Source organism: Hyla sarda, chromosome 3, assembly GCF_029499605.1.
Source record: "Hyla sarda isolate aHylSar1 chromosome 3, aHylSar1.hap1, whole genome shotgun sequence".
In the NCBI taxonomy this organism is placed as follows: domain Eukaryota; kingdom Metazoa; phylum Chordata; class Amphibia; order Anura; family Hylidae; genus Hyla; species Hyla sarda.
In genome coordinates, this window is record NC_079191.1 from 218,502,154 (window position 1) to 218,518,776 (window position 16,623).

General features: G+C 43.3%; 1 protein-coding gene across 1 annotated transcript in view; it reads right to left on the bottom strand.

Moving 5' to 3' along the window:
• The window catches only part of MDN1 (midasin AAA ATPase 1), a gene marked incomplete in the record, with an annotated part of 346,772 nt that overhangs the window by 293,916 nt on the left and 36,233 nt on the right, over nucleotides 1-16,623 (bottom strand). The window contains 3 exon segments of the mRNA XM_056566109.1: nucleotides 9,158-9,261; nucleotides 9,736-9,867; nucleotides 15,725-15,937. Coding sequence (XP_056422084.1) covers nucleotides 9,158-9,261; nucleotides 9,736-9,867; nucleotides 15,725-15,937 — 449 coding nt within the window.

A 16,623-nucleotide genomic window follows, 5' to 3' on the forward strand; every position in this document is an offset into this window, starting at 1 on the left:
GGAAACTAGACCCCTTGAGGAACATAAGGAATAAAGTGAGCCTTAATACTCCACAGGTGTTTCACGACTTTTGCATATGTAAAAAAAAAAATAATAAAATTTCACTAAAATGTGGGTTTCCCCCCCAAATTTCACATTTTTGCAAGGGTTAATAGCAGAAAAGACCTCCCAAAATTTGTAACCCCACCTCTTCTGAGTGTGGAGGTACCCCATAAGTGGACCAGAAGTGCACTGCGGGCGAACTACAATGCTCAGAAGAGAAGGAGTCATATTTGGCTTTTTGAGAGCAAATTTTGCTCGGGCGGGCATGTCGCATTTAGGAAGCCCCTATGGTGCCAGGACAGCAAAAAAAAAAACCCACATGGCATACCATTTTGGAAACTAGACCCCTCACAGAATGTAATGAGGGGTACAGTGAGCATTTACCCCCCACTGGTGTCTGACAGATCTTTGGAACAGTGGGCTGTGCAAAATTTTTCATTTTCACAGACCACTGTTCCAAAGATCCGTCAGACACCTGTGGGGTGTAAATTGCGTTTGTCAGAACCGCTGTAACAATCAGCCACCCCTGTGCAAATCACCTCAAATGTACATGGCGCACTCTCCCTTCTGGGCCTTGTTGTGCGCCCCCAGAGCACTTTGCGCTCACATATGGGGTATCTCCGTAGTCAGGAGAAATTGCGTTACAAATTTTGGGGGGCGTTTTTCCCTTTTACCTCTTGTGAAAATGAAAAGTATAGGGCAACACCAGCATGTTAGTGTAAAAATGTTTATTTTTTTACACTAACATGCTGGTGTAGACCCCAATTGTTCCTTTTCATAAGGGGTAAAAGGAGAAAGAGACCCCCAAAATTTGTTAGGCAATTTCTCCCGAGTACGGCGATACCCCATATGTGACCCTATTCTGTTGCCTTGAAATACGACAGGGCTCCAAAGTGAGAGCACCATGCGCATTTGAGGCCTGAATTAGGGAATTGCATAGGGGTGGACATAGGGGTATTCTATGCCAGTGATTCCCAAACAGGGTGCCTCCAGCTGTTGCTGTCCAGAAATGCTGGAAGTTTTTGTTTTGCAACAGCTGGAGGCTCTATCTTAGAAACACTGCCGTACAATACGTTTTTCATTTTTATTGGGGAGGGGGGGGGGGGCAGTGTACGTCTGTATATGTAGTGTTTTACTCTTTATTTTATTTTAGCGTAGTGTAGTGTTTTTAGGTTACATTTACTCTGGAGGCAGATTACACTGAGTCTCCCAATAGGAGTTTGAGCTGCGGCGGAAAATTTGCCGCAGCTCAAATTTGTAGCGGGGAACTCACTGTAATCTGCCGCCAGTGTGAATGTAGCCTGTATATTCACATGGGAGGGGGGTCAAAACTACAACTCCCAGCATGCACTGACAGACCATGTATGCAGGGAGTTGTAGTTTTGCAACAGCTGGAGGCACACTGGCTGGAAAACCTTGAGTTAGGTTCTATGACCTAACTCAGTATTTTCCAACCAGTGTGCCTCCAGCTGTTGCAAAACTACAACTCCCACCATGTACTGATTGTGGAAGGGCATGCTGGGAGATGTAGTTATGCAATGGCTGGAGGCACGCAAGTACAACTCCCAGCATGCCAAGACAGCCTTATGCTGTTCCTGAATTCTGGGAGTTGTAGTATTGCAAGATTTAGAGGGGTTCAGGTTGTAAATCACTGTCCAGTGGTCTCAAAACTGTGGCCTGGGCATGCTGAGAGTTGTAGTTTTGCAACATCTGGAGGGCTACAGTTTGAGACCACTTAGTGATCTACAACCTGAACCCCTTTAAATATTGCAAAACTACAAGTCCCAGCATGCCCACACAGCAAACAGCTGTCTGGGCATGCTGAGAGTTGTAGTTTTGCAACATCTGGAGGGCCACGGTTTAGAGACCACTGTAAACAGTGGCCCTCCGGATGTTGCTAGGCAACAACTCACCTAGCAGGACCCGGAAGTAGTGCTGCCGCCGCCGCACGTGTGGGAGGATCGTGCTCGGGGATCCAGGTTAGGAACCTTTGGCGCCGACCTTCCCTGGACGGTTCTCCCGTTTTGCCCGGACACCGATAGGTGGGCAAAGCGGGGGAGCCGAATTTTAACCCCCCCTCCCCCAGTCTGCTATCGGTCGGTCGCTCGGCCGACCAATAGCAGGGATAGGAGAGGTGGCACCCCTGCCACCAAACTCCTATCCCTTCAGGGGGATCGAGGGTGTCTGACACCCCCAATCCCTCTTATTTTCCGGGTCACCAGTGACCCGTATGACCCGGAATTGTGCAGATCGCAGGTCTGAATTGACCTGCGATTTGCGCGCATCGCGGTCATGGGGGGGGTCTCGGGACCCCCCTCGGCGATGTGCCGGGATGCCTGCTGTTAGATAAAAGCAGTCATCCCGGCCCGATCACCGCTACCGGTGACGCGGCGCTCCCGGAACCCCGCGACGTACATGTACGTCACCGCGAGCCAAGTGACAATTTGCGGCGCCGTACAGGTACGTCGCTCGTCATGAAGGGGTTAAGGACTCAGGGCGTATGGGTATACCCTGCGTTCTTCCGGCCCCTGCCGCTTGCAGGGCAGGGACCGGGATGCCTGCTGATATCGTTCAGCAGGCATCCCGGCATATCGCCCAGGGGGGTCCTGAGGTCCCCACCCCATATCGGCGATCTTTGGTAGTCTGTGCATGCTGGGGATGTAGTTATGGAACAGCTGGAGGCACATTTTTTCTATGAAAAAGTGCATCCAACCGTTGCAGAACTACAACTCCCAACATGCACAGACTACCAAAGGGTATGTTAGGAGTTGTAGCAGTGTGCCTCCAGCTGTTGCAAAACAAAAACTCTCATCATGCCCTTTGGCTGTCAATGCATGCTGATTGTTGCAGTTTTGCAACAGCTGGAGACACATTGGTTGGGAAACAGGGTTTGTTACCTAACTCAGTGTTTTGCAATCAGTGTGCCTCCAGCTGTTGCAAAAATACAACTTCCAGCATGCACTGAGAGACTGTACATGCTGGGAGTTCTAGTTTTGCAACAGCTGGAGGTGCACTGGTTGCAAAACACTGAGTTACGTAGCAAACTGTGGTTCGCAACCAATGTGCCGCCAGCTGTTGCATAACTACAACTCCCAGCATGTATGGTCTGTCAGTTTCAAACAAGAAGAAGAGATGATCCAGCGTGGGTCAGTAGAAATCCAGACTTGCGAGCTGGACTTTCGCGAACTACACATGGTCTGTCAGTGCATGCTGGGAGCTGGAGTTTTGCAATAGCTGCAAGTTTGTATTCCCCCACCCCCATGTGAATGTACAGGGTACATTCACACGGGGAGGTTTACAACGAGTTCTGCTGCAAGTTTGAAATGCAGAAAATTTTCCACCAAAGCTCAAACTCCCAGCGAGAAGCTCACTGCAAACCTCTGCCCGTGGGAATGTGCCCTAAAAACACTACACTACACAAAATAAAAAGTAATACACTACATACCCCTACAGAGTCACCCAACCCCTCCCCCCAATAAAAAAATAAAATAAAATAAAAAGTCTTTTACAGCACTGTTTCCAAAACGGAGCCTGCTCCAGCTGTTGAAGAACAACAACTCACAATATTGCCGGACAGCCATTGACTGTCAGGGCATGCTGGGAGTTTTGCAACAGCTGGAGAAACTCCGTTTGGGAAACACTGCCGTAGGGTGTTTCCCCAATATAGGCCTCAAATGCGCATTGTGCTCTCTCGCTTCAGAGCCCTGTCATATTTCAAGGAAACAGTTTAGGCCACATATGGGGTATCTCCGTACTCGGGAGAAATTGCGTTACAAATTTTGGGGGGCTTTTTCTCCTTTTTTACACCAGCATGTTAGTGTAAAAAAAATTTACACCAACATGCTGGTGTTGCCCCATACTTTTAATTTTCACAAGCAGTAAAAGGAAAAAAAGACCCCCAACATTTTTAACACAATTTCTCCTGAAAAAAGAAATACCCCATATGTGGGCGTAAAGTGCTCTATGGGCACACAACAAGGCTCAGGAGTGAGAGCGCACTATGTACATTTGAGGTCTAAATTGGTCATTTGCACAGGGGTGGCTGATTTTACAGCGGTTCTGACATGTAAAACAATAAAAACCCACATGTGACCCCATTTTGGAAACTACACCCCTAAATTATTGTAATAAGGGGTACAGTGAGCATTTACGCCCCACAGGTGTCTGACAGATTTTTGGAACAGTGGTCCGTGAAATAAAAAATGTTATTTTTCATTTGCACAGCCCACTGTTCAAAAGATCTCTCAAACGCCAATGGGGTGTAAATGTTCACTGCACCCCTTATTAAATTCTGTGTGGGGTGTAGTTTCCAAAATGGGGTCACATGTGGGGGGGGGGGGGGGGGGCACTGTTCTGGCACCACAAAGGGCTTTGTAAACACACATGGCCTCACTTCTAGTCCAACCAAATTCTCTCACAAAAAGCCCAATGGCGCTCCTCCTTTTCTGAGCATTGTAGTTTGCCCGCAGAGCACTTTACATCCACATATGCGGTATTTTCCATACTCAAAAGAAATGGGGTTACAAATTTCCCTAGTGAAAATGAAAAATTTGGGGTAAAACCAGCATTTTAGTGAAGAAACAAAATCTAATTTTTCTTTTTTACGCCCCCATTTGGCAGAAATTTGTCAAGCACCAGTAGGGTGTTAAGCCTCACTGTACGCCTTTTTTTGCTGTTCTTGCACGATAGGGGATTCCCAAATGCAACATGCCCCCCAAAAACTATTTCAGCAAAATTTGCTTTCCAAAAGTCAAATGTGACTTCTGTTCTGAGCATTGTAGTGCGCCAGCAGAGCACTTGACGTCCACACATGGGGTATTTCCATACTCATAAGAGATGGGGTTACACATTTTGGGGGGGCATTTTCTCCTATAACCACTTGTAAAAATGTAAAATTTGGGGGGAACCAGCATTTTTGTGAAAAAAACTTAATTCATTTACACGTCTGACTTTAACGAAAAGCTGTCAAACAACTGTGGGGTGTTTAAAGGGTTATCTACAATAAGGTGATTTTAGTACGTACCTGGCAGACAGTAATGGGCATGTTTAGGAAGTATCTGCGCTTGTCTTGGGGTTAAATGGCTAAGTTGTAAGATTACCATAATACTGTGGCTAGCTTTTTGTGAACTTTTATTTGATGTGATTTTTTTGTTTTTGTTTTTTTAACTACAAATCCCACAATTCCATTTTCCTCCCTCCCACACATCAGCCATCCCACCCATTGAAACATAAATGAGCTGCATCCATTCAAAAGACCTGTGGTTTTCAATCAGGGTGCCTATAGCTGTTGCATTAGTTGCAGATTGATCCCTCCACCCATTGAAGCAGACAGGCTACCTGTCATCAGCTTACTAGTGAGGTCAGGTCTCGGCCGCACTGCAACCTGGGAAAAATCTGACACAACAGTCATTTTGTATGCTGTTAAAAATAGTGGGGTGAAAATCACAGAAGAATTGTGAGAAAACAGTCACAAACAGGTACAGACACTATACAGGGTGGGCCATTTATATGGATAAACCTTAATAAAATGGGAATGGTTGGTGATATTAACTTCCTGTTTGTGGCACATTAGTATATGTGAGGGGGGAACTTTTCAAGATGGGTGGTGACCATGGCGGCCATTTTGAAGTCGGCCATTTTGAATCCAACTTTTGTTTATTCAATAGGAAGAGGGTCATGGGACACATCAAACTTATTGGGAATTTCACAAGAAAAACAATGATGTGCTTGGTTTTAACGTAACTTTATTCTTTCATGAGTTATTTACAAGTTTTTGACCGCTTATAAAATGTGTTCAATGTGCTGCCCATTGTGTTGGATTGTCAATGCAACCCTCCTCTCCCACTCTTCCCACACTGATAGCAACACCGCAGGAGAAATGCTAGCACAGGCTTCCAGTATCCGTAGTTTCAGGTGCTGCACATCTCATATCTTCACAGCATAGACCATTGCCTTCAGATGACCCCAAAGATAAAAGTCTAAGGGGGTCAGATGGGGAGACCTTGGGGGCCATTAAACTGGCCAACGACGACCAATACACTTTCCAGGTAACTGTTCATCTAGGAATGCTCGGACCGGACCCCATATACCACACCATACCATCAATTTTGTGTTCCAACAGTCTTGGAGGGATCTATCCAATGTGGGTTAGTGTCTGACCAATAGCGGTGGTTTTGTTTGTTAACTTCACCATTCACATAAAAGTTTGCCTCATCACTGAACAAAATCTTCTGCGTAAACTGAGGGTCCTGTTCCAATTTTTGTGTGTAGCAAAGGAAAAGAATGTTATCCGCACTCACCGCCGGGATCGGTAATAGCTGCTCCTAAATGAACATCATAGCCGGACTGGGACTGCAGAGACGTTCAGTGCGCTCAGAGGCACTGAACGTCTCTGCAGTCCTGGTCCGGCTACAATGTCCATTTAGGAGCAGCTATTACTGATCCCGGCGGTGAGTGCGGATAAGATTCTTTTCCTTTGCTACACACATTGAGTTAAGTTGCTCTATGTATTTGTTCCAGCACCTCTACCCGGCTTATTTGTTGGTCTCGCTTTTTTGCTATACTGCCTCGCTGACATTGTTATCTTCTGAGAAGTTTGATGCATTTGTTGCCTTCCTCACTCCTCTATCCAAACTTCTTCTGTTCCAATTTTTGTTTTGCCCATTCTGCAGCACCTGAAACTATGGATACTGGAAGCCTGTGCTAGCATTTCTCCTGCGGTGTTGCTATCAGTGTGAAGAGTGGGAGAAGAGGGTTGCATTGACAATCCAATACAATGGGCAGCACATTGAACACATTTTATAAGCGGTCAAAAACTTGTAAATAACTCATGAAAGAATAAAGTTACGTTAAAACCAAGCACATCATTGTTTTTCTTGTGAAATTCCCAATAAGTTTGATGTGTCCCATGACCCTCTTCCTATTGAAAACAAAAAGTTGGATTCAAAATGGCCGACTTCAAAATGGCCGCCATGGTCACCACCCATCTTGAAAAGTTTCCCCCCTCACATATACTAATGTGCCACAAACAGGAAGTTAATATCACCAACCATTCCCATTTTATTAAGGTGTATCCATATAAATGGCCCACCCTGTATTATGAACTCCCTGTATCATAGTCAAATAAAAAAAAAAATCCTGGAATACCCCTTTAAGGCTCAGCGGACCCCTTGTTATGTTCCTTGGGGGGTGTGGTTTCCAAACTAGTATGCCATGTGGGTTTTTTTTTTTTTGCTGTTCTAGCACCATAGGGTCTTCCTAAATGTGACATACCCCCCAAAAAACATTTCAGAAAAACTCACTCTCCAAAATCCCATTGTCGCTCCTTCCCTTCTGAGCCTTGTAGTGCACCCACAGAGCACTTGACATCCACATATGAGGTATATCTTGAGAGAAATTGGGTCATAAATTTTGTGGGGCTTTTTCTCCTTTTACCCCTTGTAAAATTTAAAAAAACTGGGTCTACAAGAACATGCGAGTGTAAAAAATGAAGATTTGTTATTTTCTCCTTTACCTTGCTGCTATTCCTGTGAAACACCTAAAGGGGTTAACACTTTCTGAATGTCATTTTGAATACTTTGGGGGGTGCAGTTTTCATAATTGGGTCATTTATGGGGAATATCTGTTAAGAAGACCCCTCAAATCCCCTTCAAAACTGAACTGGTCCCTGAAAAATTCTGATTTTGAAAATTTTGTGGAAAATTGCTGCTGAACTTTGAAGCCCTCTGATGTCTTCCAAAAAGTAAAAAACATGTCAACTTCATGATGCAAATATAAAGTAGACATATTGTATTTGAGAATAAACATAATTTATTTGCAATATCCATTTTCCTTACAAGCAGAGAGTTTCAAAGTTAGAGAAATGCAAAATTTTCAAAATTTTCATGAAATTTTGTGATTTTTCGCTAAGAAAGAATGCAAGTAACGATAAAAATTTACCACTGTGTTAAAGAAGAATATTTCACGAAAAAAACTCTCGGAATCAGAATAATCGTTAAAAGCATCCGAGAGTTTTTAATGCATAAAGTGACAGTGGTCCGAAATTGCAAAAAAGGGCTTAGTCCTTAAGGTGAAAAAAGGCTCAGTCTTTGGTCCAAAGTATGTGTATAAGATGGGGAAAGTGTGCTCTTGAGCTTTTTTTAAGCACAAAAAAAACATAGAAAACTTTTTTTTTTTAAACAAAGTATATTAAAAATATTTTTTTATTTACCATAAGGAGTGCAATAGTAAAAGTGAGTTTTAATGAGCGTTACCCTTTAAAGGAATACTTTGGGATATTAAAATTCTCTTTCATACTGCTGGCAGTAAAAAAAATAAAAATAAAGAGGTACGTAACTTTTGTTGCTCCCCTGGTGCCTCCGGTAAACCGCTCCGGCCTCCGCCGTGATCCTCTTCTTGGTTGCTGTTGAGTCATACTGCACTCAACCAATCACCACCCACAGCGAAGTCCCGCCTTGGCCGGCGATAGGCTGAGCGGCAGTGTGATGTTTTCGGCCCTGGCAGCAGGTGCCGGGGAAAAAAACGTCACACTGCCACTCAGCCTATCGACAGCGGAGGCGGGACTTTGACAGTGCAGGATGACTCACCAACCACATGTATTGACTCACTGCCCACCGGCAACCAGGAAGATGATCGAGGCGAAAGCCGGAGTGGGTTACCGGAGGCACCGGGAGAGCGGAGGAAGGTATGTACCTCCATTTTTTTTTTTTTTTTTTTTACTGCCAGCAGTATGAAAGAATTTTAACATCCCAGAGTACTCCTTTAACAGCAACTGTAAGATCCAAAAATGTATCAATTTCAGTCTCTGAATATTGTTACAGAAGGTTTTGTATGTATTTTTGTATGTCTCTTGTATTATATTTGGATATTTTGTTAAAGTAAAATAAAAAAAATAAAAAGTTGTAACAGATGGTAAGTGTCATTTAGGCAAATGTTTTAAAGGGTTATGTCTGTCCCTTATGGTTTAGTTTTTTTTTTTTTGTTTTGTTTTATTTACTGTATCCAGGCTGTGTGTACAATGTATGGTCCATTGTACACATAGCCTAACACAATCTAAAGAAGGGCACAAAAAAAAAATATAAAAAATAAATAAAATAAAAAACATTGAATTCCTAACCTTCTAGTAGCAAATAGCTGAAAACCTGGAGACACTTTGATGCAGTCTCCTCTTCCAGGAATAAGCAGCTGACCATTTTCCAAAACAGATATTAACACGGAGATCTACAGAAGAGAAATTGAAAAAATGTACTATAAGTTTGTTGTTAAGTAATATTTTATGCATATTGTAGTGGGGGACAAAGTTGGCACAATAATAAGCCTGAGTGCGTAGTCAATTCTCTACAGCACAAGTTCATCTCGGGGGTTGGGGGCCAGAGTGCGTTGTGAATACGCAGCATACCCTGCATTCCCAAGGTTAGAGCTTGGTCTTGTAAAGGAGATTGCTGGGGGAGATTGTTGTAGCCCCAGGCATAAGTGAACCAAGCACAGGTGAGGAGCTGTGCCTGGTAAACCATGAAGTTGATACGGCACTGAAAAGAACCACAGCCCCTTCAATCAGCTGATCAGTGTCATCAATATCGGGGTCTTCATAACCCACTATTACAGAGCATACACAAGACAAGCTATTTTGTGGGAGGCCATTCAATATCTACATTTTTAGCAACTACTACTAGTATGTGAAGGATGTTTCCTTACCACATCAAGCGGTGCATAATCAATATCCTCTAACAAAACCCAGTGGCCATTGGTAACAGCTTGTGTTAAAGTTCCTGGCTGCCACACAAACTCTCCTGGTATATCTGTGCAGCGATACATCCCCAGCAACATCTAAAATAAAATGAATTAAAAGATAAATAAAAAGGCAATTACAGACAAACTTGCATATATAAAATACATATTATATAACATAAAAGTGAAGCATTACATCAAAATGTAATGCAGAAGGGTGCCAGCTGTACTCCAGGTACACACGACATGGGCTCAGCAAGAAAGCTGCTTATCATCTTTAGTGCTAGTATATTTCTTTCAAATTCTAAAGTTAAATTGTACTTTTATTATTATTATGTGTAGAATAATTTACCAGTAGTATTGCCTAATTTAAAATGGTGCATTCTCCCTCCCCGCTAAGCGTGCACATCATTACTATGTGGTCGCAATGCATAGTGTACTCCGCATGTAACTTCCATCCTTACAGGCGGATACCGCAAGTGCTTAACACACCGGTACTCACAGAGTTGTTTACATCTACCTGGTGGTCTTTTATGTTTGAAGTGTCGCCACCCTGCCCCACTCATATGGGTTATTGATTTTTAACTAAACCTAATCATAATTTAGTCATTTTATGTAACAATATATTTATTCATATGTATACACAATGGGGGACATTTATCAAGGTATTTAGGAGCTTTATTTGCTCACTCTGGGTTCACAAAAAGTCGCACGTGTGCCTAAGCACTTTTTGTGCAACTTTTGTGGGTAAGCAAAAAGTTACCAACAGCCTTACCTACGCAAATTTCAATTTTCACCTTGCAGTGGTCACGAATTTATGATGTGAGAAAGTCACAAAAAAAGGTCTCACAAAAGTCTCAGCTGCGACTGTTTTGCTTATGTGCTCCAAATTTATCAACCCCCTGTGATAAAGGGAACACTTAAACACCACAATGTCACTCCAAGTCAATCACACTTATGTGAAATCCCACTGTCCACTCAGGAAACACTGATTGACAATCAATTTCACATGCTGCTGTGCAAATGGAACAGACAACAGCTGGAAATTATAGGCAATTATCAAGACACCCCAATAAAGGAGTGGTTATGCAGGTGGTGACCACAGACCACTTCTCAGTTCCTATGCTTCCTGGCTGATGTTTTGGTCACTTTTGAATGCTGGCGGTGCTTTCACTCTAGTGGTAGCATGAGAGAGTCTACAACCCACACAAGTGGCTCAGGTACTACAGCTCATCCAGGATGGCACATCAATGCGAGCTGTGGCAAGAAGGTTTGCTGTGTCTGTCCAGAGCATGGAGGCGCTACCAAGACGGGCCACTACATCAGGAGACGTGGAGGAGGCTGTAGGAGGGCAACAACCCAGCAGCAGGACCGCTACCTTCGCCTTTGTGCAAGGAGGAGAACTGCCAGAGCCCTGCAAAATGACCTCCAGCAGGCCATAAATGTGCATGTGTCCACTCAAACAGTCAGAAACAGACTCCATGGAGGTTGGTATGAGGGCCCGATGTCCACAGGTGGGGGTTGTGCCTACAGCCCAACAGTGCAGGACGTTTGGCATTTGCCAGAGAACACAAAGATTGTCAAATTCACCACTGGCGCCCTGTGCTATTCACAGATGAAAGCAGGTTCACACTGAGCACATGTGACAGATGTGACAAGAGTCTGGAGATACAGTGGAGAATGTTCTGCTACCTGCAACATCCTCCAGCATGACCGGTTTGGTGGTGGGTCAGTAATGGTGTGGGGTGGCATTTCTTTGGGGGCCGCACAGCCCTCCATGTGCTTGCCGGAGGTAGCCTGACTGCCATTAGGTACCTAGATGAGATCCTCAGACCCCTTGTGAGACCACATGACTGTGCGGTTGGCCCTGAGTTCCTCCTAATTCAAGACAATGCTAAACCTCATGTGGCTGGAGTGTGTCAGGAGTTCCTGCAAGAGTAAGACATTGATGCTATGGACTTGCCTGCCCGTTCCCCAGACCTGAATGCAATTGAGCACATCTGGGACATCATGTCTCTCTCCATCTACCAACACCACGTTGCACCACAGACTGTCCAGGAGTTGGCGGATGCTGTAGTCAAGGTCTGGGAGTACATCCCTCAGAAGACCTTATCAGGAGCATGCCCATGCATTGTAGGGAGGTCATATGGGCATGTGGAGGCCACACACACTACTGAGCAGTGCTGTGGAGTCGGAGGAAATTTTGGGCACCTGGAGTCTGAGTTGGTAAACAATGCACCGTCTGACTCCTACTAAATAGTTACTGCAATGCCACCGACCCAAGTCCGTGTCAAAAGATTATTTTCAGCCCTAAAAATAATAAAGTCGGACTTAAGAGCCTCTATGAAAGAGGATCTGGCAGAGGTAATTCTCTTCCTTAGAACTCTACATTGAATTGATTTGCATTTGCTATGCCTATAACTACATTTCAAGATTAATGTAAACCATTTCTAGGTTTTACAGATTTCGTTTTTGGTTCATATAGATAAGCTTTGTTTTGTTCTAAAACAACCAAGTCTCTGACAACGCACCATTGCTCTCAGACACAGCCGCCACTACCTTAGCGACGCTTCCTTAGAGATAACTACTTCCGCCCACTGTCAGGATGCACCACGGAGGTCCCTAGCCACCAATAATCTGTCCATCACTTTCGTACTACACTGGCATGCACCACCTGGATTGTATTCTCATCTTAATTCTGCTTGTCTTTATTCATGCTAATGTCGATTATTTGTTTTTTCTGCAAGTGATGCTTCATTCACTGCATTGTAGTTTGGCCCTCCCCTTTTATATTGGCGCCAAATGTAACTTTATTTAAACCCTGTATGTACTGTATAGCACTATCACTGATCTGAAGAAGGGGGTGTTGTCCCCCGAAACGTGTTATCCTGTTTACTTTGCTTTATTCTCAATAAAGCAGTCCAGCTTTGTTCCACATCACTTCTCTGGTCCGATCCTTCTTTTCCACAATGGAAACCACAGTATTTTTTGGCATAATTCAATGGTACAAAAAATTAAGTTGCATCAAAAAGTGCGCTAAGAGCCTCCATTTTTTGACCAAGAGTTCTGTTGCAACTTTCTTTTTTGTACATTTTGTATTTTCCACAGCAGCGAGCATCTGTGTATTAGGTTGTTATGCTGGCTATTTTTCCTTTTGTTTTTACTTTAAGTTGGGGTGTGTGGCACCCTCTTTAGCCATGCACCCCACCCCTCAGACTGGAGGTGGTTTAGTCAATGGCTGATCCAACATGTCACACAGTCAGAGGCTATATGCACAGCAGATGTGAGTTATGTTAGGGTCCCATCTGATATGAGGCCACCTCCGTGTGGTGGATGAGGGGGGGGGGGGGGGGGGGGGGGGGAACACATTTTGATCAAAAAGTGCGCTAAGAGCCTCCATTTTTTGACCAAGAGTGCTGTTGCAACTTTTTTTTTTGTACATTTTGTATTTGCCGCAGCAGCGGGCACCTGTGTATTAGGTTGTTGTGCTGGCTATTTTTCCTTTTGTTTTTCCTTTATAATTCCATGATACTTTCTCCAGGTTTGGCTCCAGCATTGTTACCTCGCTTGGTGGGTTGAAACAAGTTTTCCACTCGCTCCAGGTGAGCACCCATTACCTACGGGCAACCTGTGCCCACCTGCCTCTACATCATTCCTTCTTTATTTGCGGTAACACACTAGGCGCCCCCTGCCGGTTTTTACTGTTCTCTTCAAATACATATTCTACAGACATGATGGGAGTTTTAGATTTACAATAGCTGGAGAGCCACTTGAACCAAGGCATTTGGACCTCCACCAAAAAAATGGGCTGCTTATTCTAGAATGCCCGGGCCTATTTTTGATACCAGTCCAGCCCTGCCTGTAAGTCACTTATATCATTGTATAGTCTCTTGACTGTGTCCCATCAGTGCTGTGGTCACTGATATCTTTGTGGCATGTATGTTGCCCTTCTTTCCTTCAAGAAATGTATAAAATACATTTGCATATTAATACAGAGGAGTCGGAAGTACAAAAAACTGAGGAGTCGGAGTAGGAACATTTATCTACCGACTCCACAGCCCTGCTACTGAGTCTTTGTTTGACTTGTTTCCTCCTTCCCTTTTAAAAATCATAAGCCTTTCAATTTTCCACCTAAAAATCCATATTATGGTTTATTTTTTGCTTCACCAATTCTACTTTGCAGTGACATTAGTCATTTTACCCAAAAATTCACGGCGAAACGGGAAAAAAATCATTGTGCGACAAAATCAAAGAAAAAACGCCATTTTGTAACTTTTGGGGGCTTCCGTTTCTACGCAGTGCATATTTCGGTAAAAATGAGACATTCTGTAGGTCCATACGGTTAATATACCACCCTACTTATATAGGTTTAATTTTACTTCCGGAAAAAATCATAACTACATGCAGGAAAATTTATATGTTTAAAAATGTCATCTTCTGACCCCTATAACTTTTTTATGGGGCAGTTTGAGGGCTAATTTTTTGTGCCGTGATCTTTATTTATCGGTACAATTTTTGTTTTAATCTGAGTTTTGGATCACTTTTTATTCATTTTTTTAATGGTATAAAAAGTGACCAAAAATATGCTTTTTGGACTTTGGAATTATTTAACGTGTACGCCATTGACTGTGCGGTTTAATTAACGATATATTTTTCTAGTAAGGACATTTACACACGCGGTGATACCACATATGTTTGTAACTAAAAATAAAAACACTTTTTTTATAGGAAAAGGGGGGTGATTCAAACTTTTATTAGGGAAGGGGTTAAATGACCTTTAACACTTTTTTTAAACTTTTTTCTTTGAAGTGTTATAGCTCCCATAGGGACCTATAACACTGCACACACTGATCTTTTACACAGATCACTGGCGTGTATTAACACGCCTGTGATCAGTGTCATCGGCACTTGACTGCTCCTGCCTCAATCTCAGGCACGGAGCAGTCATTCGCCGATCGGACACCGAGGAGGCAGGTAAGGGCCCTCCAGGTGTCCTGTAAGCTGTTTGGGATGCCGCAATTTCACTGCAGCGGTCCCGAAAAGCCTGATTGAGTATCCGGGATACTTTGACTTTCGCTTCAGACACGGCGGTCAGTTTTGATCGCCGCGTCTGAAGGGTTAATACAGGGCATTACCGCGATCGGTGATGTCTTGTATTAGCCGCAGGTCCCGGCCGTTGATGGCCGCCGGGACCGACCCGATATGACGCGGGGTCCCCGCGTGACCCCGCGGCAGACGTAAATATACGTCCGTCGTTAAGGAGTTAAGGACATTACATCAAAGTTGGATAAGCCTGTAGTGTGGTTTTCCATTTTGAGTGTGACTCCATATCCAAACATCCATGGGTTGATAAATTTGATTTCTATTGTTAATTTGTGTGTGATTTTCAACTATATAAAGACGAAAGAATAGCGCAAAAAATCTAGTAGTAAATGGCTACCCTGGGAGAAAGGAGTAAGAAGTGTGAGAAGATTAAGGAAAGAAAGTAATGTAATGGAAGGGTCAGGCTGTCTTGGGGAGAGGGAGGGGAGGGAGGGGGGTGGATGGGGGCTTATAATAAAAATGATGTAAGAGTTGTCATAATAAATTTAGTATGTAGTAAAATTTCTAATAAAAAAAAAACTATATAAAGACAAAAGTATTTTATACGATTAGTTCATTCATTCAGATCTAGGATGTGTTATCTTAGTGTTCCCTTTATTTTTTTTTGAGCAGTGTACAATAAATATGTAGCACATAAGCAAAACTAAAGCAAACTTCAGAGCCTGCTTACCTGCAAACAATGATAAATGTCCCCCTATATTTATACATTTTGCAAATGTCATGCGTCTTTACAATGGATTTGTCATATATTGATAGATATTTTTACATATTTGTGCAGACATTAGAACACAGAATTGTCTGCTTAAGCATTAGCAATGCCCCACCAGCCCATCCATCTCCATTATTTCCTTACCTTGCTATCAGTTTGATCTCCAAGCTGAACCTTCAGTAAGTCAGGTGGTTTTAAGCGCCCAGTAATCCTGGCCAAATGCTCTACTAGAGCAGTTTTCCCACATCCTATAGGTCCTTCTAAAAGTACAGCATTCTGAAAGGAGACTGCCTGAGCCAAACTGTGGAGACTATTACAAGTTGTCTCCACTAACACAAGCTGAGGACTATAGATTTCCTGGGGAACACAAAAAAACAACACAATATTAAACAAAAAAACTTAACAACATGTCACTTTGAAGAGGTCCAAGATGTGGAACCTTTTAAGAATTTGTACAATTGCAGACATGTGAGTGGCATGCATATATCTCACAACCAACCCCCTGAGAAGATTGCTTTTCAGGGAATTATTATTAATGGCCTATCCAGAAACTGGAAAGTAAGACATCCGCCACAGTTTTCTTTATTCAATTTAAATGTTACAAGATGCAAATCATTTTTCATTAATGTGAACAGTTGGGCTAGGGGAGCAGTGTGTCTCCTTGGGGAGACTTTCCAAATATGCAGAATATGCAAAGTAGCTCATTTAAAGAAGAAAATAACTTGTTCTATAGTGCCACCTACTGGGGCTAGGTTCCCTTACAACAAGTAACTGTTGATAAAAGGATATGATAATACTAAAATGCTGCCTAAATTACTTTCTAGTAAAAGCTTCACTCTTTATCAGATCCAGGTCTGATGAAGCTTACACTTGTGATGTTGCACCTTGAAAACTAAAAGGATTTTTACCCGTACGTACATGGTGAGTGCTGCCCGTTACTTCAATGGACTTACCGTATATACTCGAGTATAGGCCGATAAGCCGAGGCTTATCATCCAGCCCCCTCTCACCCCCTTTAGTTCTGAGTACTCACCTCCGCTCGG